The sequence below is a fragment of the Paramisgurnus dabryanus genome, chromosome 1 (genome assembly GCF_030506205.2).
Source record: "Paramisgurnus dabryanus chromosome 1, PD_genome_1.1, whole genome shotgun sequence".
Taxonomy (NCBI): domain Eukaryota; kingdom Metazoa; phylum Chordata; class Actinopteri; order Cypriniformes; family Cobitidae; genus Paramisgurnus; species Paramisgurnus dabryanus.
The window spans coordinates 7,879,103-7,904,397 of NC_133337.1; the positions used below are offsets into that span (position 1 = coordinate 7,879,103).

Consider the following 25,295-nt stretch of genomic DNA (forward strand, 5'->3'; position numbering starts at 1 on the left):
CAAGACCACGTGACCGGTACTTAACGTTGCCAACAGAATCTTATGTGTTCATATGCTATTCGTGTTACGTTAATTAAATGAAACGCTTTTATTTAAGCAGATGTTTTATTGAATTTACTTTATTCCCTTTAAATCTACTTTCTTTAATATACGCTCTTTGGTTGTCTCTTTTGGACAGGCAAAGTCACGCGCACGGCTCCCGGAAGCGTGACGCAATTTCGGGGTCCTGAATATTAAAAATTTTTCGCGCCAACGTTGAAACAGCGGCAGGCGGCGTTTGGACAAACACAGGGGCATTTAATAGACTCTATTTAAATATAAAACACACAAAAAAGGTTGAAATCGAGATGTCAGGTAAATCATGTTATTAATCATGTTATTAATCGTAATGATCCTAGCCCAAGTGTTGAATTAATCATGATATTAAACGGGACCTGATCTGAAATGCTCATTCACAGCTTATGTTTTTTGTTTACTATTTATAGCAAATCAGTTTTGAGATTATGCCTTTTTTGTCGACATTAATATTAATGTTAGTTAATGTGCCGTTGTACTGGACTGTTGCTCATTCATCAAATACAACTTTGACCAGTACACTTTGCTGTAAATGATCAAGTTTTACGTTTGTATTATATATGTTATGTATATATTTTTATAAAAGACAATATAAAATATTGGACTATTTAAATGTTTAGTAAGTCTATTAAATACTAAATACTGCATGTAGTTACTATGTTTGGTAATATAATGACGTTAATATCACACTGTGAATGTATAATATGCTCTTGTTTGTACACTTGTTGTGTGACATCAGAGGAGGAGAATCTGGATCTGTTGCTGTCTTTATTTGCGGAGAGTGAGGGCCAGGGGCCGCAGACGGCAACTCCTGAAGAGGATATTGAAAATTTGGATGACCTCTTTGATGGGGAGGATGAAGATGAGGGTCATTATGAGGATCCAGAGGAGGAAGAAGAAGAAGTGGCACCTGTAAAGTCCAGTTCACCTGGAGGGAGCAATGACTTGAATAAGTCACAGGAAGATCTTGAGGGTAGGAGACTGGAGATATTGACCTCCTTTATTCTAACCTTAAATGTGCAAAAGATTATTAAACACAGTTCAGAGTTTGATATCTGTTGCATGAAGCTTTTCACAATGTTTTATTATAGTTAATAACAAAAGTATGGTATTTTTTTAATGTGTTCTTCATAAATGTGTTATATTTACATTGCTGCTGTCACTGTACTATTACAATGGTTTTATAATGGCATAGGCATACCGCTCTTCTTTTTGCAAATAAAAAAGCATTCAAAAATAACAGTGTCGTACTTGTCATGTGGAGCTGTGTCTGTAAAATGCAAGTTATCTATGCTTGTTCAACAGCCTTTGTGTGTTTGGACATGCACGAGACACATCCACACTTTTGTTTGGTGACACACTGTGTTTATATTCCAGCTAAACTGAAGATGATGCAGCAGAAGATGCAGAAACTTCAGCAGCAGCTGAAGGCCTCACAGAGATCTGCACAGCCTGAAAACAAACCCAAAACAATAACACCACCCCACAAAGACCGACCAACATGTCTTTCTAAAATCACCCCAAAAACACCCTCCCCACCATCATCATCATCATCATCATCATCAGATGCCACAGCCAAACTGAAAAGTAAACCTAGGTCGGCGCACCTGCCCAAAGCAGGTATGTTACAGAAGAAACAGTGAAATTAAATCTTGCTCTTATTGTTCTCATAAGAGGAACTTTATTTTTATGAGAGCATGACTTAAACATTTTATCTCATTTTGCAGCATGTCCAGAAAAACAAAGTCCTATTGATCAGAGCATGAGTAGCTCTCAGCCAATGAGAGAAAACACAAAGGTAAATGCTACCCTGAAATCTCCTCCTCCTCTCAAGCGTTCTCCTACTGTCCGTCAGGCCACACCCCGTCCATCTGTCAGTCAAGATGTTGCCGTGGAGAAGTTCTCGGGTCTAAGACTCCGGTCAGTACATTTTAATTACATAAGTATTTTAAAAGTATACTTTAAATGTTCTCACAATAAATGCGTTTTTGTTCTTTACAGGAAACCGCGTCTGTCTTCCATAGACCTCGAGCAAAAAATGGCCAACCGCAAATTGATCAAACTCTCACAGCTGCCTGACCGACTCGCTAGGGAGAATTTAGAGGACAGTGACTGGGTCACTTTCGCAGTAGTGATTAATAAAATCACCCCCCAGAGCAAAAACAACGTAAGCATGCAATGTCCACGATAACCCGTTCCGGTTTGATCTTAATGACAGATCATGCATACTTGTTTGCTCTTTAGGGGAAAACATTCAGCATCTGGAAGCTAAATGACCTTCATAACCTGGAAGTGAATGTGTCGCTCTTCCTGTTTGGGAGCGTTCACACAGATCTTTGGAAGACTGACACTGGAACAGTGATCGGCATCCTTAATCCTAATCCAATGAAGAACAAAGATGGTTCTAATGAGGTGTGTATTATATCATTTTTATATTTTGTTTTAAAAATCTATTGTTTACTTTAAGGTGTTATTGTTGACCATTCCATTCAAGTCACTTTCCATGTTTTTCTGCCAAATATTCTTTTTGACATATAATATTCTTTTTTGTTTAGAAATGTGTAACTGTTTATAAGTGCAATGTGTCTTTCCAAGTGCAATTTTAATGCGGCCTTAAATGATAATTAAATGTAATTTGCTCATATGATGATATTTCAGTAACAGGCCAGTGATATAGTATCTCTCTTTCTCTCAGCTCTGTTTGACAGTAGATCACCCACAGAAGGTCCTTATGATGGGGGAAGCAATGGATTTTGGCACCTGCAAGGCAAAAAAAAAGAATGGAGATTCTTGTACCCAGCTTGTCAACTTGGTGAGTTTCCATGTTCGGTAATCATCCTTTTAGTTTCAGTTGGTTGTTTTTTGTCTTTTTTTATGAAGTAATCCTACATAATGTAAAGAAAATTGTGTGAAAGTATAACCTTGATGTCTGAGTAAGGTCAAGCAAAGATTAAAATCATTGAGTGAATCAAACTTTCATGCTTCAAATCTCATCTTTATCTTATGAGACTTTACGCTGAAAATCACAGACAGGGTCACATTTGTTACTTCTATTTGCTTTATCAGTATGAATGCCAGTACTGCCAGTACCACGTCAAAGCCCAGTACAAGAAAATGAGCGCAAAGCGGTCCGAGCTTCAGTCCAGCTTCACAGGCCCCGCCCCTGGCAAAGGAAGAGGGCGGGGCAGTTTAAGAGAGCGTCTGTGCCAGTCTGACTTTCACTATGGAGGCATGTCTTCACTCGCCTGTGCACCCTCAACGTAAGTTCACTTTTATGGCAGCTGTCGCACACGCACCCTAAAATTATTGATCGCATTAATCTTTTTTTGACAGCTCTGCCCCACAGCCAAAGAAACAACCCACTATTCAGTCTGTTTTGGCATCTATCCCAACAAAGAAACTTGGTAAACTATGTCTATAGTATACCTGCCTTATTTTTCATAATGTTTGAGTCTAATGTATATGTTGTCTAATAATCAGTTGATTCTGCTTTCTGTAGCTCTGAATTCAGGAGAGGTTTCTGGCTGTTCGGATGACTTCAAGGGCCTGATTTCTATGCCGACACCAGGAGCACTTAATATTAAGAAACATTTAGGACAAGCAAAGAGTACAGGTAACTTAAAGTGATGGTTTACCAAAAAATTGTCATCATGGTTTTACCTTAACTCTTTCACCGCCAGCGTTTTTAAAAAAAGTTGCCAGCCAGCGCCAGCGTTTTTCATGATTTTCACCAAAGTTTAATGCCTTCCAGAAAATGTTCTTCTTTAAATATATAAACATACAATATACCAAATGAAAGAACAGACCCTCTGCTTTCAAACAAAAAAAACTGTTTCTTCCTACCTTCAGTGGTTCTTTTGTAATCAGCTTTTGAATATGGGTAGGTTTCTGCAAAAACACCACATTTTGAGCAAAAAGCAGAGATAATTCCATTTTTGTGAAGGACTTTTCATAGAGATCCCATTCAGAGCGATCTTTAAAACAGACACGGACATGCAGCCGCTTGCCATAGGGCAATACTTCCGGTTTTAAAAAGTTGAGGAAGGGCGCCACCTGGTGGATAATAGCGGTATTGCGGAAAGACGGAAAATCTCGTCATTGGCGGGGAAGCGTTTTCTCTTAATTGACGAGATATCTCGTCAATGGCGGGGAAAGAGTTAATTGTTCAAAGGCATGTGACTTTCTTTTATATGTGACCCTGGACCACAAAGCCAGTCATAGGGGTCAATTTGTTTGAATTGAGATTTATAAATCATCTTAAAGCTGAATAAATAAGCTTTACTATTAGGACAAGATTTACTATTACTATTTAATAAAATCTGGAATCTGAGGGAGCAAAAAATTTAAATATTGAGAAAATCTCCTTTAAAGTTGTCCAAGATAAGTCCTTAGAAACACACATTACTAATAATAACTAACTTTTTTATGGATTAACAGTAAGAAATGTACAAAATGTTTGTGGAACATGATCTTTATTTAATATCCTCATGATTTTTGACATTAAAAAATCTATAATTTTGATCCATTCTCATACAATGCATTGTTGGCTTTTGCTACAAATATACATTTGTGTACTATGACTATGATTATGGTTTTGTGGTGCACTGGTGCAGCGTCACATATAACACGAAAGATGTTTTAAACAGGCCTAAACTTAAGTAGTCCTTACTAAAACACATCTCCCAGGGCTCCAGACTGCCACCAAATGGGGCAATTTGCCACCAAAATTTGAGAGTGTGCCACTGAATTTTACATCCAGTCGCACATGTGCGACCCGTAAATTTGACCTTTTTTTGTGATGTGATACTGAATTTGAAACAGCACATTGTACTTTCTGCATCTATCAAAGTATTTATTAGTAATACAGTGTAAATAAGTAGAAATGTGAATATTTGGTTAGCATGTTGATTCAGGGTGTGTGCCCCTAAATTTTCTGGTTGCGCCCCTAAAATTTTCAGTTGGGGGCCACTGTGCTTCTAGTAAAAAAAGTTAGTCTGGAGCCCTGTCTCCATTGCTTAATGTTATTGCACATTCAGAGCTGGCCTGTCATTTCAGTTTCAATACCTTATACCATCAATTTGTTAAAGCGTTAGTTCATCCAAAAATGAAAATAATGTCATTAATGACCAGTGATTGGAGTAAGTTACTGTAATTTCACTACTGTTAGCGGTAAGTAACGAGCATGTAACAAAGTATTTTTTTAAATCAAGTAACGCAGTTACAATTACTGGTATTTAAATGAGTTTGTTACTTGCATTACTCTATTTTGTAAAAAAATTAACACTTGCAGACAAGACATTTCTGATCTAACGTCGCAGGACCGTGGTGGGCGGCGCAATTAATCATTAAACTTCATCATGGCCAACGTATAGAATGAACATGAAAAATCAAAACGGGACAACATACTTTTGTTTAAAAATTATCTGTAAGTCATAAGTCCATCTGGTCTCATGTTTGTAAATTATATTTGCCAAGCGTTCCCACTTCCCAGTATAACATCAACTTGCATTTGTAGTCAACAAAAGTAATAAATCTGAGAAATGTTTATATATTCTCCGATGTTTACATCAGCTTTCATGGAAGAGAACGATCCGCGATTGTTGTTTCCAGTAAAATATGCACCCTGCGCTGTAAAACAGTGTTAAAAACTCCATAGTATTTGTGAGTGCGCATTAAGTTTCGGTTTTTGTTTCACTCGCTCCATGTCCGACAAATGAATCCACCTGCTCTGTGAATCTGCGTTTACCACACTGACGCTGCTGACGTGTTATCTGCTGCGCCCAAGCTTTGTTTACAGTCTGAGGTAAACGCACGTTGTATTCAAGCTATTCTACATTGTTTGTATTTTGGTTTTGCTATATATTTTTTAAATGGTGCGTAAGTGTGCATGTCGCGGATGTCCTAATCCCTCAGACTGTAAACAAAGCTAAGGCGCACCAGATAACACGTCAGCAGCGTGTTAATGGACAGTTTATCATACATACATTTTCAATTGAGGATCAGAATGCTCTGACTAAATCTAAAACATCTTAAATTATTTTCGGAAGATAAACAGAGGCTTAATGGGGTTGGAACGACATGAGGATGAGTCATTAATGTTCTAAACTTGATGAACACAAAAGAAGATATTTTGATAAATGATGGTAAGCACACAGTTGACGGTACTCATTAAATTCCATCATATTATTCCTACTATGGAAGTCAATGGTCACTATCTGCTGTGTGTTTACAATCATTTCTCAAAATCTTCTTTTGTGTTCATCAGAAAAAAGAAATTCATACAGGTTTAGAACAACATGAGGATGAGTAAATGATGACAGAATTTTCATTTTAAAGTATCGCTCCATGCAAAAATTCTGTGGTCCTGCAGTTCTACTTTAAGCCAGCAGGTGGCCACCAGACACCAGCTCACAGTTGAGATGACTGGAAATCAATCTGTATTGCCACTTAAATATTTAGACTTCTATGAAGAATACAAATTTCTGAATTAAATCTCTTGTTTGCTGCTTGATTTATCTTTTGTTAGCTGCGACAGGGTCTTCAATTCTGTCCATCTCTGCATCTGACCTTCTGAAACAGCAGAAAGCACAACATCAGGAGAGACTACAGGCTCGTACGAAGAGGGCAGAAGAGATACAGAAGAGGTGAGAAGGGTTGATTATCATTAGCCTCTTTCACACAGTCATTTTAGTAAATTAATTTGAATTTACCAGAATGACTTTACCAGTAAATACAAAAATAGGCTGTTCATACGCAGTGACGTTCCGTTCCTTAACAGTAAGACATCATTCACACATCAGTATCAAAATACTGGTAAACTTGGAGAGAAAGCAGAAGTTACCTGTGCCACACGGCGAGCTCAGTGTTGTATTTGTAAACAATGGCAGGTTATGACTTCATGTCCACGGTCCGTATTTTGTGTGTTGTTTTCCAAACAACATTGCATTAGGCAACGTCAAACGGATCCTGCTTCTCAAACAACAGTACTGTTTGCACATTAGGCTTCACAGAGGGCATGCTAAGGACATCGTCAATTTGGGAAATAATTGATAAGCTGTTTTAAACAACTTCAGGTGTCAGGGCTCAACATAAAGGATTGCCTGGTGGCCCGTGTGGGAGACATTCGGCCCAGTAAACAGTATTGTCACTTGCCCGATCGGGCCAGTGCTTTAATCTCAGTCACTAAAATATATTTTCTGTATGTATTCTTATGTAATGTTACCATAGAGACACATTTTAAAGGAATAGTCTATCCTTTTTCCATATTAAACTATGTTATTACCTTAACTAAGAAGAGTTGATGCATAGCTCTATCATCGACTCACCTGAAAATTTCGCTCCCTTCTCCCTCTCATAATGGGAGAGGGAGAGTGTTACTGCGGCGAGTTGAAGTGCTATTCCGCCATACAATATAGTTCCTCTTTTAAATCCACTTAGAAAAGTGCTACGTTTTATTTTGTGCCACCATACTTGCTCGTATAACTACTCGTCTTAAATAGGAAAAACGTTGATGTGTTTGGTCACTTCTAACTTTATCTCTGTTTGGTACCATTGAATGAATGGGGCTAAGTTAAATGCTATCAAAGTGTTGCAGCGCTACACAGCGCTTACATGCATGCACTAAGGTGATAGAGGTATGTATCAACTCTTCTTAGTTAAGGTAATAACATAGTTTAATATGGAAAAGGATATACTATTCCTTTAAGCATTGCGAACGTTAACTTCTCAGATAATCCTTTATCTGGTCCACTGAACTTTATTGCCAATTGTCTTAACAAATAATGAATAAAATGTATATGTATACAATTATATTCAACTTTTAAATTATTATTTTAAATATGTGACACTGAAATCTTTTTTTGATGGGGCCAGTAAAACTTTTGGCAGGGCAAGTGAAAACCTGAACCACTAGCCCGACCGGGCCAGTATAAAAAAATATTTGCGTTGAGCCCTGGGTGTGCTCAACTTTTAAACAGCGTGTGTGTGGAAACGTCTGTAAGCAGTGCGGGGGTAAACGCGCCATCTGTATCAAAACGGCCCAAAGCTGTCAGCACGCTCTGACGTCATCCGTTCTAAATGCCGGTAATCTATATTTTTGGTTCACACATAGCGATTACTGGCAAATTGGCAGCACTGATTTACAAGAAAGGTTCTGTTCACATATGACCTGTTAACTGCAATTTACCAGTAAATTACCAGTAAAGAATTTGTGTGAAAGGGACTACTGTGTGCTTCCCATGTTTCCATCTCTATGGGGTTAATGTTTGCATGAGTTATTTGTTGATTTGTTATGCATTGCATTGTTTGTTTGCGACTGAAGGCATGGCCTGATAAATGAAAAAAAGAGGTGCATTGAAACTCTCAGTGCCTGTTTGTGATAACATATTCAAATAAGGGCGATTTAGGGGAAAATAAAATGTTTTGCATTTTTGTATCCTGCTGACTTTCCATGTGCTTTCCATATAAACTAACAAATAACAAAACTCCTGTATTATATTTATTATATTTACAGAATGTTGATATTTGTGACCGTTGAAGGTTGGGTCACTTAAAAATGACACACAAAATTATAATTAACATTTTACTGTAATTTACTTGGCTGCATGTTTAATCTCCTTTTTAGAGTGCTCCAAAACAGTAGGGGGCCTGTTGTACCCTCACAGACTGCTGTAAGCAGGGGTCCCCTTCTATCCCCTAAAGCAGCTTCTGAGGTTCCTAAAAGATCCACTGACCCAGTGTGCCAACTCTCAGCACCTCCTGTGCCCACGCTGGGGCGTGGCTTCTCAGAGGGTGAAGACATCCTCCTCGATCTGTCTCCGCCACCTTCAAAAAGCCTATCTGCTGCAAAGGTACTGACTCGATAGATGCTCATAGCATTATTTGTTGAAGGAAATTCTCATTTGCTTTGATGTCCAGCATAAACTGTATTAATGTTCACAATAGCTTGTCCCCTTTTAATGTTTGTTTAGATGGCAGCATTGAGGAAGCTTCAAGCTAAAGGTTCGGTCATCGTTAAAGATGACCCGAATGCTGTTAAGCGCAAACGTGCCAACAGCGACCACATTGCAGAGAGAGTGGCACGAAATGCGTCATCACCTAAAGGTACAGACACAACTAGACATTGTTTGTATGCTTGCTTGTTGTGGGCTACGGCATTAATTTCTCTTAAATGTCTACCTACAGATGAAAATGTACCTGGTGAGGAGGAGGAGCCAGCTCAGAAAAAGAGACGGGAACAGTTGGAATACATCCAATCAGAAGAATTCCAGCGCATTCTCAACGGCAAGTCCTCAAACTCGTGGATGATGGGAGAGGTGTGTGTTATGATGGATGCTTTACTTGCATTATATGTCACCATAGAAATCTTACTGTAGTGATAACAAAATTTCTTGCATTGTATTTCTTTAGATTGAAGAGAAGGCCATGCAAGAGTATTTTGAGCCTCTGGTGCAAAAGGAGAAGATGGAGGAGAAGATGAAGAGTATCAGAGAGATGAAGTGCAGAGCTGTCACATGCAAAAACGTAAGTTGTTGAGTCTCTTTGAAGCACATACTGTTTTGCTTTATACTCTGTTGTGTGCTTTGCCATGGAGAACAGCAAAAACATAAAAAAAATGTATTAAATTGCAAGTGCTTAAGTTGAGAAGCCCTATATAGAAACACTTGCTGTGGCTGTTTAAGAGTTTTTAGTCCTGCACCATTAGTAACGAATTGCTGTTTAGTCACAGCAGTGATACTTAAAACCCTGTTGAAAACAGATTTTTAACATTATTTGTGAGCAGTAAATGTTGTTCAAAAGAAACCGAAGCAAAAAGAAAACTTGTTTTCAGATACTAAAACAGCAATTATGCGGTTTTAATAATTGCACCTGTAAATTGCGAATCGTTTGTTTATATCACAAGCTCCTTTCACCCCGCAGTGTAAATACACCCACTTTAAACCAGCGGACCGTTGCGTAGAGGAGAAACACGACTACCACTGGCACGACGCCGTCAAGCGTTTCTTTAAATGCCCATGTGGGCAGAGAAAGATCTGCCTGGCACGAATGCCTCACGGAGCCTGCAGGTAAGAAACACTGCAGTTCCCATGAGGGCCACATATTTTTGTACAGTGGCTACTAAAATATTTAACATACGGCCTCAGAAGCTTAAATATTTTTTGTCTATCTATCTATCTATCTATCTATCTATCTATCTATCTATCTATCTATCTATCTATCTATCTATCTATCTATCTATCTATCTATCTATCTATCTATCTATCTATCTATCTATCTATCTATCTATCTATCTATCTATCTATCTATCTGTACTACATCTATGAATTTTACATACAGAGATTATGGTTTACATTTTACTGACAGTTTAGGGTCTGTATTGTAGATTATTAAAACTGTTATGACATGTTAAAATAATTTACATTTTGTTTCGCCTCCTCAATTTTCAGCCACTGCGGTCTCTTTAAGTGGGAGAGGGACAGTATGTTAAAGGTACAGTTTTTGTTTGTTTCATATTTACGTTGGAGGTTTATTCAAGTGCTGTTAATAATAATTTAATGAGTAGACTTTTATAAGTACTTTTGTCTCATCTTATTTCAACAGGAGAGAAAAGGACCCAAAATCGGAGGGGAGTTACTGTTGACACGTGGAGAGGAACAGCCCAAATTCCTCAACAGTCTAAAGTAGAGGCGGTTTCACTTCCTGCCGCCTAATCCACACATCTGAGAAGACACTTATGCAGATGTATCCATCAGTGTTGGATTAAAACAAAACCAAGAGCCCCATAATGTTTCTTTTACTGAACTGATGTGTCTCCTGTCTGTGTGTTTTAATTCTTTTTATATGTAAATTATGTATTTTTTCAGTTTTAATTATTGTATATTAACTATGCCAATATCAACGGGCACTCCTGTATTAAACAATATTAAATGAAAGTCCATGTTTTATTGTATGCTTTATGCTATTATTTTAAAAATCAGTTGGGTGTTGCGCTTGCTCAGTACTGTTTGTCTTACTGTATGAAGGAGTATTTTTAAAGCTTGTGTCTGTAAAGATAATGTGTGGCATAAACTCATCCTCCTGTCAGTCAGATGATCATAAGATTGTTGTAAAGGCACCAGGGGCTCTGAAAAGGCCATAAATCTTTCCATTCCTGTATTCATTTCATATTTTTTTCCCATATGGGTAAGTTCCAAGAGTGTGTGTGTGTGTGTGGGTGTGTGTGTGGGTGTGTGTGTGGGTGTGTGTGTGGGTGTGTGTGTGGGTGTGTGTGTGTGTGGGTGTGTGTGTGGGTGTGTGTGTGGGTGTGTGTGTGGGTGTGTGTGTGTGTGTGGGTGTGTGTGTGTGTGTGGGTGTGTGTGTGTGTGTGGGTGTGTGTGTGTGTGTGGGTGTGTGTGTGTGTGTGGGTGTGTGTGTGTGTGTGTGTGTGTGTGTGTGTGGGTGTGTGTGTGTGTGGGTGTGTGTGTGTGTGGGTGTGTGTGTGTGTGTGTGGGTGTGTGTGTGGGTGTGTGTGTGGGTGTGGGTGTGTGTGTGGGTGTGTGTGTGGGTGTGTGTGTGGGTGTGTGTGTGTGGGTGTGTGTGTGGGTGTGTGTGTGGGTGTGTGTGTGGGTGTGTGTGTGGGTGTGTGTGTGGCTATACTTGTGAGGACCAAGTATTGAGAAACTACTCGTTTTGTGAGGACGTTTTTCTTTGTGAGGACATTTTAGGTGGTCCTCACAAAAACAATGGTTGTATGGTCTCCTAAGGGCCTATATGTCATGCTGTGCAAATTTCAGCAGATGTCCTCACAGCAATAGTAAACATGGAAATTGGTGTTATCCACTGTGACCGCGAGCTCCCCTATAGGACACACTCGTGTACTGCATCATACATATTGTGAGGAGGGGCCTGAGAGACAGCGATTTTTTTGATTGGATGGCTGCTTCCTGCTGGGGATATTTTTTGTGATTGGTCAGTTTAGTCATATTGCTACACTGTAGAGGGGGAAGGGAGGGGGATACGTCAATCATGTGCTCCGCTAAATTTAAACCATGAAAATACACATAACAAAAACTAATTCAATTAACAAACTATACATGATTAGAAAGGGTTCGTTTTAAGATGCAAGTTTAAATATGATCTTTGATTACTCTGAAAATGTTATGACAGTAAGTAAAAAGAGGTTTTAAAGCAAAGTTGATCACTTTTGTTCAAAATATGAGCATCATCCGCATTAAAACGCATGTATTATCGTCATGAAAACGCGTGACAAAAACAACACCTCTCAACATTTCAATAAACAATAAAGTGGTTTACCTTGTCTGAATAACACGATCGTCTCCGTAGTTTCACTGCTAAGCCGACGCGAATATGAATGAACGTCTTAAATGACTCTACTGAATCAATGAATTTAGCGAGTCAGTGATTCTATTACGCATTCATAAAGACACTTCATTCCTCAATGAATCGGTCGTTCGAAAGAATCAGTTAAACTAACGATTCTGTGATCAAATCAGTAACTTGCCACCACTTATTGGAAGTTTTATTTGTATTAATCATTTTAATTTGAATAATTTATTTAAAAAAAAAAACGTTTATTTAAAACGTCTAATCTTGAATGTATTAATTGAATTGCATTAATTCCTCATTTGAGCCTCATTTAAATGTCTGAAAATATACTTACAAGACACTGTTCAATACACCTACAATGTTCTGTTCAAATTAGTTTAGCAAATACTGATTTCAAATGATTGGTATCTTATTTTATATAGTTTTAATTGGAAATTTTAAATATACATTTTTAATTTGACATAAAATATGACATTTAAGCATAATATTTGATTAATAATCAGAAGGTGCTCCTGAATCTTTTACTACTCCTAAAAAGTGAAGTGTATGGCACTGGTATCATACATTTTACAATACTCAGCATGTTTTGGATGTGATCATCATTTTTATGTTTCATGGTTATATTGGTTTCATCTGATGGCATCATTATGTTGTATGTTTAAGGTCTCTCAGGTCATATATTTGCCTCTTATCAAATGTTTTTCCACCCTAGCCCATCTGTTCCCAATCCACGGCCTGCTTCCTTTAGCAGCAGCCTTAGTTTTGGAAAAGATGTAAAAGTAGGGTTAAAAGAAAATATAAAAGAGGCTCGTAATGCCAGGTAAAAAAGGTTCTTGAAAGATCCTTCGGTCAGCCTTTAAAGTGATAGTTCACTCAAAAATCAAAATAATGTCATTATTAACTCACCCTCATGTTGTTCCAAACTCATAAGTCCTCTGTTCTTCTTCAGAACAAAGTTAAAGATGTAAAGCGCGACTTGCTGAGCAACCTGAATGACTAACTAAAAGTGTTGTTACTAGTCGGTTTTAAGCATTCAAATAAAAATGAAGCAGCAGTATTGCACAATGTTTCATTGAGTCTTGAATAAGCTTCATGCCCAGCTGCACTACTTCTTCTACCATTATTGGACAAACTGATTAATCCAGGTGTGTCTGATTATTGTTGTTGTGACTACTGAGGTCAGGCACACCTGGATTAATCCGTTTGTCCAATAATGGCAGACAGGAAACAAGGAGCTGGATGAAGTTCAGGAAGTAGCTGGGCATAAAGCCTATTTTCACAGTGATTTGTTGCACAGTAAAGTGTTTGAGTTCTGTAGCCTTGTTTAAGCTTTTTGTATGGCTAACAAATGGGTTATTTGCAGCTTAATTGATTAAAAGGGTGATAGAGACGGTATTAGATCTGTATTGACAGATACTCAAGGTTGTGGTATCGACATTGTTATCAGACCTGAAAAAGTTGTATCAGCCCAACCCTAATAAAAACATCATCAACGTGTGACATTAGTGGGTCAGTTAGAATTTGTTCAAGCATCCAAAATACAGTGAATAAAAAAGATTAAAGTAAATGGGGTCCACAAACAGTTTAGTTACAAAGATTTCTCAAAATATCTTCCTTTGTGATCATTAGAACAAAGACATTTATATGGGTTTGTAACAACATAAGAGTGAGTAAATGATGACAGGATTTTCATTTTTGGGTGAACTATCCCTAATGTCTTTAAACATATCAAACATTTTATTAAATGCATATTCAGAAGATTTGTTAATAAGTGTTTTTAAGAAAATCATGTTGGATATCTTGAAAGCAAGATTTTGTGAGAATCACCCATGTATATGTTGGACGTCATGTGATCAAATTCTGAAAATTGGTCTCATTAAATCCGCTTGTTGGAAAAAATGTATTAACAGTATTAACTTTCAGCAATATATATTTTATGGTTATTAGCTAACCTTGCTAGCTTTATTCTTTTTTAGGTGTATTAAGCTATTTTATTAAAGGTAGGGTATCTAATTTTGAAGTATGCTAACGGTAGCTGACTAGCAATGAAATCACGATCCTTCGCCATCCAAAGTCAAGCCTCTTTCAAAACACATGAACACGCACGGATCAGACGGACACATTGCATGTCTCATTCACCAGTGAGAAAACTTTGAAGTACAAAGTGAATAACATTACCAAAATAACCAACATAAACAACTGGTTTACATCAGAATTAGTTAAAGCACACTTTCGGTTGTGTAGACATAGTAACTATATCGTTGCGCTAATCCGTAAACGAACACAAATTTCATAAGCAACACAATGTTTCATCAAAGTATAATATCTGAATCCATCTCAATACAAACATATCGCGTACCTACCTTACAAAAATAAACAGTGCAACGACCCTTTCAGACCCTTTGCCTCCTGCAGCTGTTTGCATCTCGTGGTAAAGCAGTAAAGTTACCAATGTTCATTTGGGTTTTTGCTCTTTGCTGATCCAGGCAGTTTTTGCTGTTGTTGTTATAAAAGATGTCTTTTGTTGTGTGCCTCCTGTGCAGGTTGTCAATTCAGCAGAAAAGTTTGCCATTCTCCCTCTGTTTACAGATGGGAGATGAGCGCACGTGAACGCGCCGATGACGTATGGTGTCTGCGTCGACTCGCTGCGCGGTGGCATTCAAATTATGCTTACGGATGAGGGACAAAAAAGACAACGTCCGTTCGGACCGAGATCTATGATTGGTTGAACATTTTTTGGTCATTTTTTGGTCATTTTTTGGCACGTGCGTGCGTGCGTGCGTGCGTGCGTGCGTGCGTGCGTGCGTGCGTGCGTGCGTGCGTGTGTGTGTGTTGCAATAGATGTGAACGTCATTTATGTAATTTTTATCACAAATGTGGAAAAGAAGGAGAAATATCTTTATTCATACACACAAGTACAAATGACAGTAATTTCTGCACTGTAAAAAAAAGATTTTGTTTCATTTTAAAAACAAGTACCTGAAATTTTGAGTTAATTCAACTTAAAAGTATTAAAGTTGTGTAAAAACTATATATTTTTTTAGAGGTGCCATATAATGCATTGATACAATGTTAAATTGCTCTCTGATATCTACATAGAAGATGTGTGGCTTAATTAGGTGCAAAAATGATCCAGGAATGGATATATGTCCATTTATAACCCTATGATTTGTCCCCAGAATGAAATAGTTTATTACCTTATTTGAAAGAGTCATAATGATGTTGAGCTGTGCTCTGATTGGCTGTTTCTCAGATCGCCTCATTTCAGTAGCTTTGTGTGTATGCAAACAGGCCTTATATATTTGAGCCTGTATTAGATTTTGAGGAAAAATCAATTATTCAGAGATTGTTAATGGATGTGGTAAGTTTGTGTTTTTGCCCTATGGACCTACAAAACTGTAACATTAATAGTAGAACTTCAGCCTAAATGCTAGTTAGCGTTATATGCTATCTATGCCTAGGTAAATGCAGTTTAACATTCTATGGCACCTTTAAGTTAAATTAACTCGATAAAACTAGATAACTTACTTTTTAAGTAAAACCAACTTTTCTCTTACAGTGTGAGAAAGGAATAAATGCTTACTCTTTTAAAAAAAAGATACTGAAAAGTTTTGACAGGACAATATAAAGTCAGATAATAAAGTATTACATTTAAGATGATTGATGTGAAATGATTAAATGGTGTGATAACAGCACAAAATATAATTTTGAACGCACACTCCCTATTACCTGGGTTAAGGTTTTTAAATGCTTAAGTTCTTATATGTTTTGTATAATTATGTTATGGTCATTAACTTGATCTTGAAATCATTCCTCCAACCAACTTAACCAGCTGAGGGTGTCTCAGGCCTAGTAGCGATGGTGAGGGTATCGTGGATACTGCCCATCGTAGTTAAATTCTCTGTATTGCTCGGTCTTCTCTCTGCTTCTCTCGTGTTGCTCTGTTAATACAAAGACAGATGCACACTGCAAATTTATATTAAGACCTTAAGAGGGTTTTCTTAGATATTAGGAGGCTGCAGTGTATCTGGTCGGGGGGCTTCGAATTTGACTGTCTTCCTTTGCAGAAATGTGTGATGGGTCTAATCCTATCTGTTACCTTAAAGGAAGATATTTGTATTCAAGCAGGAAACAGAAGCACAATTGACTTTCGTAGAAGGAAAGAAAAAAATACTATGGAAGTCTATGGTGCTCAGAATCGGGTTGGTTACAGACATTGCTTAAAATATCTTTCTTTGTATTCATCAGAACAAAGACATGTATACAGGTTTGTAAGGGTGAGAAAATTATGACATCATTTCCTTTTTGGGAAAACTATCAGTTTAATAACTGTTAAATTATTAAAAAATGTAGCCAAAATGTATTCTGTGAACAGTCTGTCGGGATTATAATACCTTATCTATCATACAGGGTTTCTGATAGATGAAATATCAGTTTGAGAAAGCAATCACTGTCATCAACCTCTCATTAATTAAACAATTCAATAAATCGCAGATCTGTGATCTTAATCCAGTTCAGGGAACATTTAAGATCTTTCTCTTTCTGGTAGCCAAAAATAATCAAACACAGATCATTCTCACCATTACGGTCCTCCTCTAAATAGTTCTCATACTCGGTAGTTTGTTCCTCTAAATATTCTCTCCTCCTCTCATTTGCGGACGTCTTCACTCGCTGCTCTGCAGAGACACATAATAGATTTAAAGATACAGTCAGTGTTCGCCTACATTACTTACCACTGTAAAAAGTGCAAAAAAGTTGGTTCAACTTAAAAAAGTAAGTTACATGGTTATCTTAAAGGAGACATTTCATAAGACTTTTTTTAAGATGTCCAATACATCTTTGGTGCCCCAGACTAAAAGGTATGTGAAGTTCTAGCTCAAAATACAACACAAATAATTTATTACAGCATGTTAAAATTGCCACTTATATGTGTAAGCAAAATGCGCTGTTTTTGGGTGTGCCCCTTTAAATGCAAATGAGTTGATCTCTGCATTAAATTGCAGTGCCGCGGTTGGATAGTGCAGATTAAGGCGCGGTTTTATTGTAAAAAGATCCCCTTCTGAAATCACAAGGGGAGCCAAATTTCAATGACCTATTTTTTTCACATTTTTTCAGCACTTAAACATTGAAAATGTCTCATTTTCATGCTATGTCCCCTTTAAGATTTTGAGTATTTACTCTGGGGACACCAAAGATTAATTTTACATCTTTAAAAAGTCTTGTGAAATGTCCCCATTAAAAATATTATTTGACACATTTGAATTAACTCAAAATTTAAAAGAGCACCTATTACATTGTTAAAAAACAACAACACTATTTTGTGTATTTGGTATAATACAATGTGTTTGCACGGTTTATGGTTAATAAACACATTATATTCCACATACCGTACATAGTCTATGAAAAGAGATTTACATTGGAGATAACTTGCGTCATTGTTTACATTGGGGTTTGTACCTTTTGCATATAGTTAACGTACTAATACACACTTACACACCAATGGAAATTTAAAAACGTGAATAGGACAATACAATAGGTGCTCTTTCATGCAACCAAGTAACTTGAGTTGAACCAACAAATAATTTTTTACAGTCTCTTTGATTGTGAAATTTTAGTGACATGCTAAGTCATAAGGGCAAAAGACATTGAGTTAAGCTGATGCTATAAAATCAGATGTAGACCTGACATGACCATGATTGTTTACATTTATTCATCTAGCACACATTTCTATTCAGGTGACATGCAAATTATGGAGCAACGGCTTGAAAATGAGAGGTGTAAAGAAATTGCAGCCTTAGAATATACAACGATCGTCTGTCGGACTTAATTTGTCTAAACTGTATCTATAGTCTTTCAGCCTGCTCCGTTTGGACTGTTAGATACAGATTTTTCAAACTGTTTGAGACTTAGTAGTACAGCAAAGTGGAGAATCCAACTGGCCTCCCAAGCTAAACATGCGCATCAACTGGCCAAACTGGGAGACCATCCTAAACCAGCAGATCTGTATTTCCATATGTCACTTTGGATAGATATGTGTGCTAAATGTCTATTTAGTGAAATTACTATAAAACAAGGCTACTTATATAAGCAATATCTCAATTGGTGCGATATAAACAGCACAATAGTAATGGGTTTGATATTCATATACAATATACTCTTAGATATAAAGGTACAGATGTTGTCACTGGGACGGTACCTTTTAAAAAGGTCCATTTTGGTACAGATATACCTTTGAGGTACCAGAACATTTTGAAAAGGTATTGTCGCAGTGACAACTTTTGTACCTTTTTGTGCCTTTTTTCTGAGTGTACATTGAATGCACTATTAGTCGCTCTGGATAAAATTCTCTGCCAAATGAAAAAATGTTAATGTTATAGCTGTACCCTACACACACAGGCTCAAACACATCTTCCAGGCTCATAAAAATATTAAAGTGTAACACATTCACATAAACAGAGAGCTTCGGCTCATAAATATTAGAAGAATTGGGTTGGGTGCCAAACATAATCCACGTTTTGATCTCTCGTCTGCTCTCTCTCCTTCTTTTACTCTATATTGAGGGAGGTTAGTTGAGTTCTGTGTCTGCACATTCCATTCTGCTTTTCTCCTCCAACCTGCAGTGCACTCGTGCACAGTCACACACACATCGCAGACAGCTTAAAACGCACTTTAGTAAACGTTTTCCATGCTTTCAGTCTATGGGACGTCCTGATGGCTTTTGGCGAGAGAGAGAGCGAGAGAGAGAACGAGAATGAGTTCCACATTGTCCTTTTGATCCTTATGGCCTACTGGACCTACAACTTGGAGGCTAATACTTTAGCAGTCTTCTGTGATCTCTGACAATAACAACACACACACTTATGCAGCCATGAGATCAACAACAGTGCCGTTTGATACTTGTTTATATTTTACAATCATGCGACTGTGGACATTTATCATGGTAATACCTTGGATTACCACAGAATAAATAAAGCTTTAATTAAGAGATTAATATTATTGTGCTTACCATAGTACTCTTCATAAGCACTTGGGGATCTGCGACTGCGGCGTTTGAAGAAGTTTGAGGCGTCAGATGCTGGCATGAAAACACTTTTCGATGATTCTGTAAAAAAGTGATGAAAGTTTGTGTGTGTGGGTACTGTATAATTTAGGAGTTATACTTTGGGGATACATTTGTCCCCAGAACTGGTCCACAGTAAATATCTTCTTTTCCAGTTTTTTTTTTTTTTGAGTTCTGAAAAGGTAGTTTATAAAGTAATACATTTTTTTTTCCTAAAATGGCCTGCATACTTACCCTTAGGTTCGCTGTCTTTTCCATTTCTTACGGTTGCACTTTCAACCCCCGCCAAGACTGAAAGAGAGAAAAAGAGAATAAAGGGTCCATTCCTCCTTTTTACTAAATAATTTTACTTGTCAAACTTCAACAGTGTATTTTACAATTAAAGGACAGCTAACTTTACATTTGTGAAAATATTTCTTTTAAAACTAAATTATATATCTATGTATTTTTTAGACAGGCAGTTAATGCTTCTTTGGATATGTACAACTCTAATGCTATAATATTATTTCAAGTTTGATGGATATTATATAAAGTTATAAAAGTTGAAAACAATGGTAATCCCCTTTTATATATCAAATTGTATTACCATCTAAATCCTTCACAAAATGTATTGTTGCACTTAACGCTTTTAAGTTGAATTTACAATTTCAACTTTTTTGACTTCTGAGGAATTGCTATAAATTATAAAAATAAAGTTAAGCTGATTCAACTTTTTTTTATAATTTATAGCAACTCCTCACTAGTCAAGAAACTTGAAATTATTGTACATTTAAGTGTAAATATCAATTTGCAGTGCGGTACTTAATATTGGAAGGTTAAAGGGGATTATGCAGAAACATTTTAAAGCAAAATTATAAATAATACTTTCTTACCTCATGTTTACCCTGGTACACACACTGATGGTATACTCACCAATCAAAATGATGGGCAGCAGTGCCAGCAGAAGCACACGAGTCCAGACCATCTTTAAGATGAATGTGTGTGAGAGAGGGAGTTATATACAGGTATCAGAAGAACAGTAGAAACAACCAAAAGACCATAGACTACGTGTTCGAGAGAGAGAGAGGTAAAGCAAAGTGAAGAAGAGGTAAAGCTGGAAGCAAAAGGGACGAGAGGGGTAGACACAGGACCCCAGTACACACCCACTTGCACGCCCACTAATGGGTGATAGGTTTCTCGAGACCCTCTGTGTGCATAGGAACACTGTCACCACTTACTCTTTCTGTCCAAACCTTGAGATCTGGCAGGGAGAAAGGTTTGGCATCAGGTTTCCATTCTTATTAAATAAATGAAAAACAGATCAAGTATGTGTGATAGCAGCAACTCATCAGCTGCTTCAAATAGCAACGTTTTCACCTGTCATCATAAATACATTCATCTGCATTCCTGTGCTTATTTACTGAAATCAAAGATTTTGTTAATGATGAGCGATTTATGAGATTATACTGAGTCAAGACTTTCAGTCCAACTTTCATCCGTCCATGCATCCATCCATCTTTATGTCTTTATACAACATTTTTAAAACAATTAATGTCTAAAGCCTTCATATTGACAAAATTACAATGTGTAATATGATGTTTTCTACCACACTGTCAGAAATAAAGGTACAAAAGCTGTCAAAAGGTCCTAGTATGTACTATTTAAATGTACCTTTGAGGAACTATGTATCCTTTGGAGGTGTACTTTTTGAAAGTTACCACCACCACGTTACCTTTTTTTTCTGACAGTACAACAGTGTCTGTGTCTTCAGTCTGCATTTCACATATTACATAATGTCACATATTACATTAAAGTAGTTATTAATTCATTGTTAACTGATCCCATAATTCTCATTGGAAAGACACGGTGCAAGAATGTGTCTAAAAGTGAAAGACTGACAGAAAGAGAATAAATGAATAACAGAGTAACACAAGTTTGGAGAAAGACAAAAGGAAATGGAAAACAGACAGACTGTCTGTTTAAAGGAAGAGAAATTGATTTGAGTGCTGTGAAGAATTTATACTGTGGCTTCTGTCTCGCTTTATCCACACTTTGAAAGTTAAATTAGGCTACAAAAACAAACTTCCATTGTATCAATGATTTGCCCTTTATAGTGTGGTTTGGCTGTAGGGTGTACATTTGCTTTTACGAGACATTTTTTTCATGCTGTGTAAATGGATTCTTTAATGTCTGGATCCTGGCCAGATTTCTCGGTGGTTCCAAGTGCCGACATTCCAGAAAACAGTAGACACCTCTGCCATTCTCCAGGTTTTATTCATCTACTCTTAATACACACATATATCACTTCACAGAACAAACCACGTCATGTAAAATATCTTTGCTGTCACAAAGGTTTTCACATCAAAATCTCTTCGCTCTGGAGAATCACTTATGACCGATGCTAGAGAAGAGACCTATTCCCTATATTGCCAAACGTTTTGGGACACCTGCCTTTATATGCACATGAATCTGAATCACATCCAATTCTTAATCCATCAAGTTTAATATGCCCACCATTTACAGTTATAACAGCTTCAACTCTTCTTGGAAGACTTTCTCAAGGTTTAGGAGTGTTCATGGGAATTTTTGACCATTCTTCTAGCACATTTGTAAGGTCAGACACTGATGTTGGATGAGAAGACCTCGCTCGTAGTCTCCGCTCTAATTCATCCCAAAGATGTCCTATTGGATTGCGGTCAGGACTCTGTGCAGGCCAGTCAAGTTCCTCCACACCAAACTCGCTCATCCATGTCTTTATGGACCTTGCTTTGTGCACTGGTGGGCAGTCATGTTGGAATAGGAAGGGGCCATCCCCAAACGTTTCCACAAAGTTGGGAGCATGTAATTGTCCAAAATGTGTTGGTATGAGGAAGCATTAAGAGTTCCTTTCACTGGAACTAAGGGGTCAAGCCCAACCACTGAGTCCATTGGTGGCATGCTTTACACCACTGCATCTGACGTTTTGCATTGAACTTGGTGATGTAAGGCTTGGATACAGCTGCTCGGCCATGGAAACCCATTCTATGAAGCACTCTACACACCGTTCTTGAGCTAATCTAAAGGTCAAACGAAGTTTGGAGGTCTGTAGTTATTGACTCTGCAGAAAGTTGCCGACTTTTGCCCACTGTGCGCCTTAGCATGTGCTGACCTCGCTCTGTGATTTTACATGGCCTATCATTTCGTGGTTGAGTTGCTTTTGTTTCGAATTGTTTCTATTTTGTTATAATTTCGACAGTTTCAGCAGTAGCAACATAAACAAACGGCTTTTGTGGAACACTCATAACTTCCAGTAAATTCCGCAAAGAATCAATATCAACAAAGTCCCTTTAGAGTAGTTTATTTCTGATAACAAGCAAAATAAACAACAAGTAGATTACCTTAGTTCAAATCATAGCTAAAGCGTATCAAAAACTACACTTAGCTATATGTAAAATGTGTACTATAATGTATACAATGTTAACTACAGATCGGCTGCCAAACCTCCCATCAAATAGCGGTAATTCATGATTGCCGTCTTCTCTCGTATTTAGGAAACCAAAACATTTGTTATTTTCGACGAGGTATTTATTCCAGAGTTCGGTTTAAAACACTAGTCAGGCCATTAAACAATCAAAGACCGAAACTCATTCTTGACTGGCCTAAACTGAAAGTTAAAAAAGACATTAAAGCAAACGTAATCCAACTCAAAACGTTAAATTTTTTATTGAAAATATCTATCCCACAAATGGAGAAGAAAATAAACAGGAAGAAAATGAAATCTTATTTTAAAGGCGCTCTAAGCGAATCTGTGTGACGTCACTTCTTTTTGACATTCGAAGTGTTGTCAAACAAAACGGAGAGTAGGTAACTCCTCCCCCTCCCTTCCGTGCTTATAGAACACGCCCACCCCCACTCCCAAATCCTTCTTGTGGTTTATTGGCTGGAACACTTTGTTATGTTTTGTGGTCGTAGGTTTGACACTTTGTTATTGTTGCAGTTTGCGAAGCTTGGGCTGTCTACAGAGACCGCGTTTTTTTACAGTGTGTTCAGAGGACAGGCAGCTAGCAGATAGTCAGATGTTTACTGTACGAAACAAAAATGTTTTATGGCCTAAAATGCGTGATAAAATGCGTGAAAATTCACTTAGACCACCTTTAATTGATGGATACACAGAAAACAAAACAGTTCTTGAAAACTAATTGACGAACTTACGTCTCTTCAAAATCAATTACAAGCTCATAGATGTGATCTAATCTGGCTGACATCTTATTCCGACCGTTATTCATGGTCAAAGGCTTCCGTAAATATTTTGTTACAACGTTTAATGGAAAAGTTTAATGGTGCAGCGCAAAAACATTTAGTAGTGCGCAAGTTATTACTTAGTGCCCATCACATCATAACTAGGCTATGTTGTAACTTACGCACAGCTGGTGCAACCGGCCCCTGTTCCAGAATGAACAGAAAAGTTAAGAAAGGTACGTAAAGGAACGATGGTGTAGAAATGTAGTGAAGTAAAAAAAATTTAACAAAGTAAAAGTCAAAAGTATTCCAATACTTGGAAAAATTTTAAGATTGCCTTTGCAGATTTGTTTTAACATTGATGGACCTTTTGTTAATTTTTTGTTAAATGCTGTTTCTTTATTTATTTATTGGCATTTTATGCTGTTAATCAGGTTTATTTGCATCACCTTTTTTTTCGGTATCTGTCTTATTTATTTTATCAGGGGCTATTCCAGAAAGCTGGTTATGTGACATAACCAGGTATGTTTAAAATTGAAAATGACTTTATATATTCCATGTGCACGCATTAAGGAAGTTGATTGAACTAACTCTTATCAGGTGCCCCCAGAACCAACATGATCATGGTAAGCAAATTTAGGTTTATCAACCGAAAGTTCAGCGTTTTGAAGATGGTACGTTAACCCCGCTTTCTGGAATACTTATATGTCTGTCTATCTTATCTTAATAGCTCTATGAATAAAACAGTCTGAATTCAGACCTACAGATCAAGAGCTGGGTTCCAAAACGAGAAACTCTGTGATATATTTTTGTCAAAACATGTTCATTATCATGTTATCATGTTTTTATTGTTTTTTATTGTGCTACATTAGCTGTATTTTTTATAGGCTTAAGGCTTAAATCAAAGCAAACCAACTGCAGTTTCATTGATATAATTTGTAATGCACAATCAAAAACAAGATTTCTGAAGAATAAAAAAACTAAGTTATCTAGTTTTGAAACTGAACTCTTCAGAAGTTGTTGATGCAGTTTATATTGTAAACATAGACTATATACATAGACATATATTCTATATATTTCATAAGCTTCTTTTTTCCTCATGTCTATACTGCCTGTACTAATATGTATTTACTTTAAAGCTGCTTTACTGCAAATTTGTAAAAGCCTACAAAAATACATTTGAATTCAACTGAATAAAATGAATAGGTGTGGTATTGAGAAAAGAATAAGTCTTGGGGAGTTTGTACCCTGTGCAACTTTAAAAATAGTACAAATAGACATTTGTGTTTTGTGTGCTTAATTTCAGCTCGAAGCAATTTGATTTAAATAGAGGCACAGAATGAGCACGTATGGTATTTATTATGTGTGTGTGTGTGTGTGTGTGTGTGTGGCTACAAAAATAAACAAGATTTTGTGCTAGGTCTTAAAAAAACACTTATTCTGTTTTTAATCAGCATGATCAAAGTTTAGGACAGCACTAAGCTGGTAAATATGTAAATAAGTTGTGGAATATGTTTTTTTTATCTTGCATCTGCTAAATCGAAGCTGGTAATGAAAACCAGAACTGCCTGATTTCAGTAAAAAGACAAGTAAGTGACACAAAGTCCCACAGGACTATAAGACAAAAAGATGCACAATA

General features: G+C 37.1%; 2 protein-coding genes across 2 annotated transcripts; one reads left to right on the forward strand and one right to left on the reverse strand.

Moving 5' to 3' along the window:
* The first annotated feature begins 84 nt into the window (after nt 1–84).
* Nucleotides 85–11,263, forward strand: mcm10 (minichromosome maintenance 10 replication initiation factor). The gene is made up of 18 exons (XM_065265680.2): nt 85–354; nt 815–1,048; nt 1,453–1,695; nt 1,803–1,995; nt 2,077–2,242; nt 2,320–2,487; nt 2,771–2,887; nt 3,142–3,335; nt 3,409–3,479; nt 3,575–3,688; nt 6,602–6,719; nt 8,699–8,924; nt 9,045–9,177; nt 9,259–9,389; nt 9,484–9,597; nt 9,994–10,139; nt 10,521–10,563; nt 10,675–11,263. Exons 1-18 carry the CDS (start codon nt 348–350, stop codon nt 10,756–10,758), a joined length of 2,502 nt encoding a protein of 833 aa, XP_065121752.1. The 5' UTR covers nt 85–347; the 3' UTR covers nt 10,759–11,263.
* A 4,021-nt stretch (nt 11,264–15,284) lies between these two features.
* Nucleotides 15,285–20,569, reverse strand: ucmaa (upper zone of growth plate and cartilage matrix associated a). The gene is made up of 5 exons (XM_065265754.2): nt 20,372–20,569; nt 19,694–19,750; nt 19,406–19,501; nt 16,980–17,075; nt 15,285–16,340 (listed from the first exon to the last, which is right to left on the reverse strand). Exons 1-5 carry the CDS (start codon nt 20,421–20,423, stop codon nt 16,249–16,251), a joined length of 393 nt encoding a protein of 130 aa, XP_065121826.1. The 5' UTR covers nt 20,424–20,569; the 3' UTR covers nt 15,285–16,248.
* Between the last annotated feature and the right edge of the window lie 4,726 nt (nt 20,570–25,295).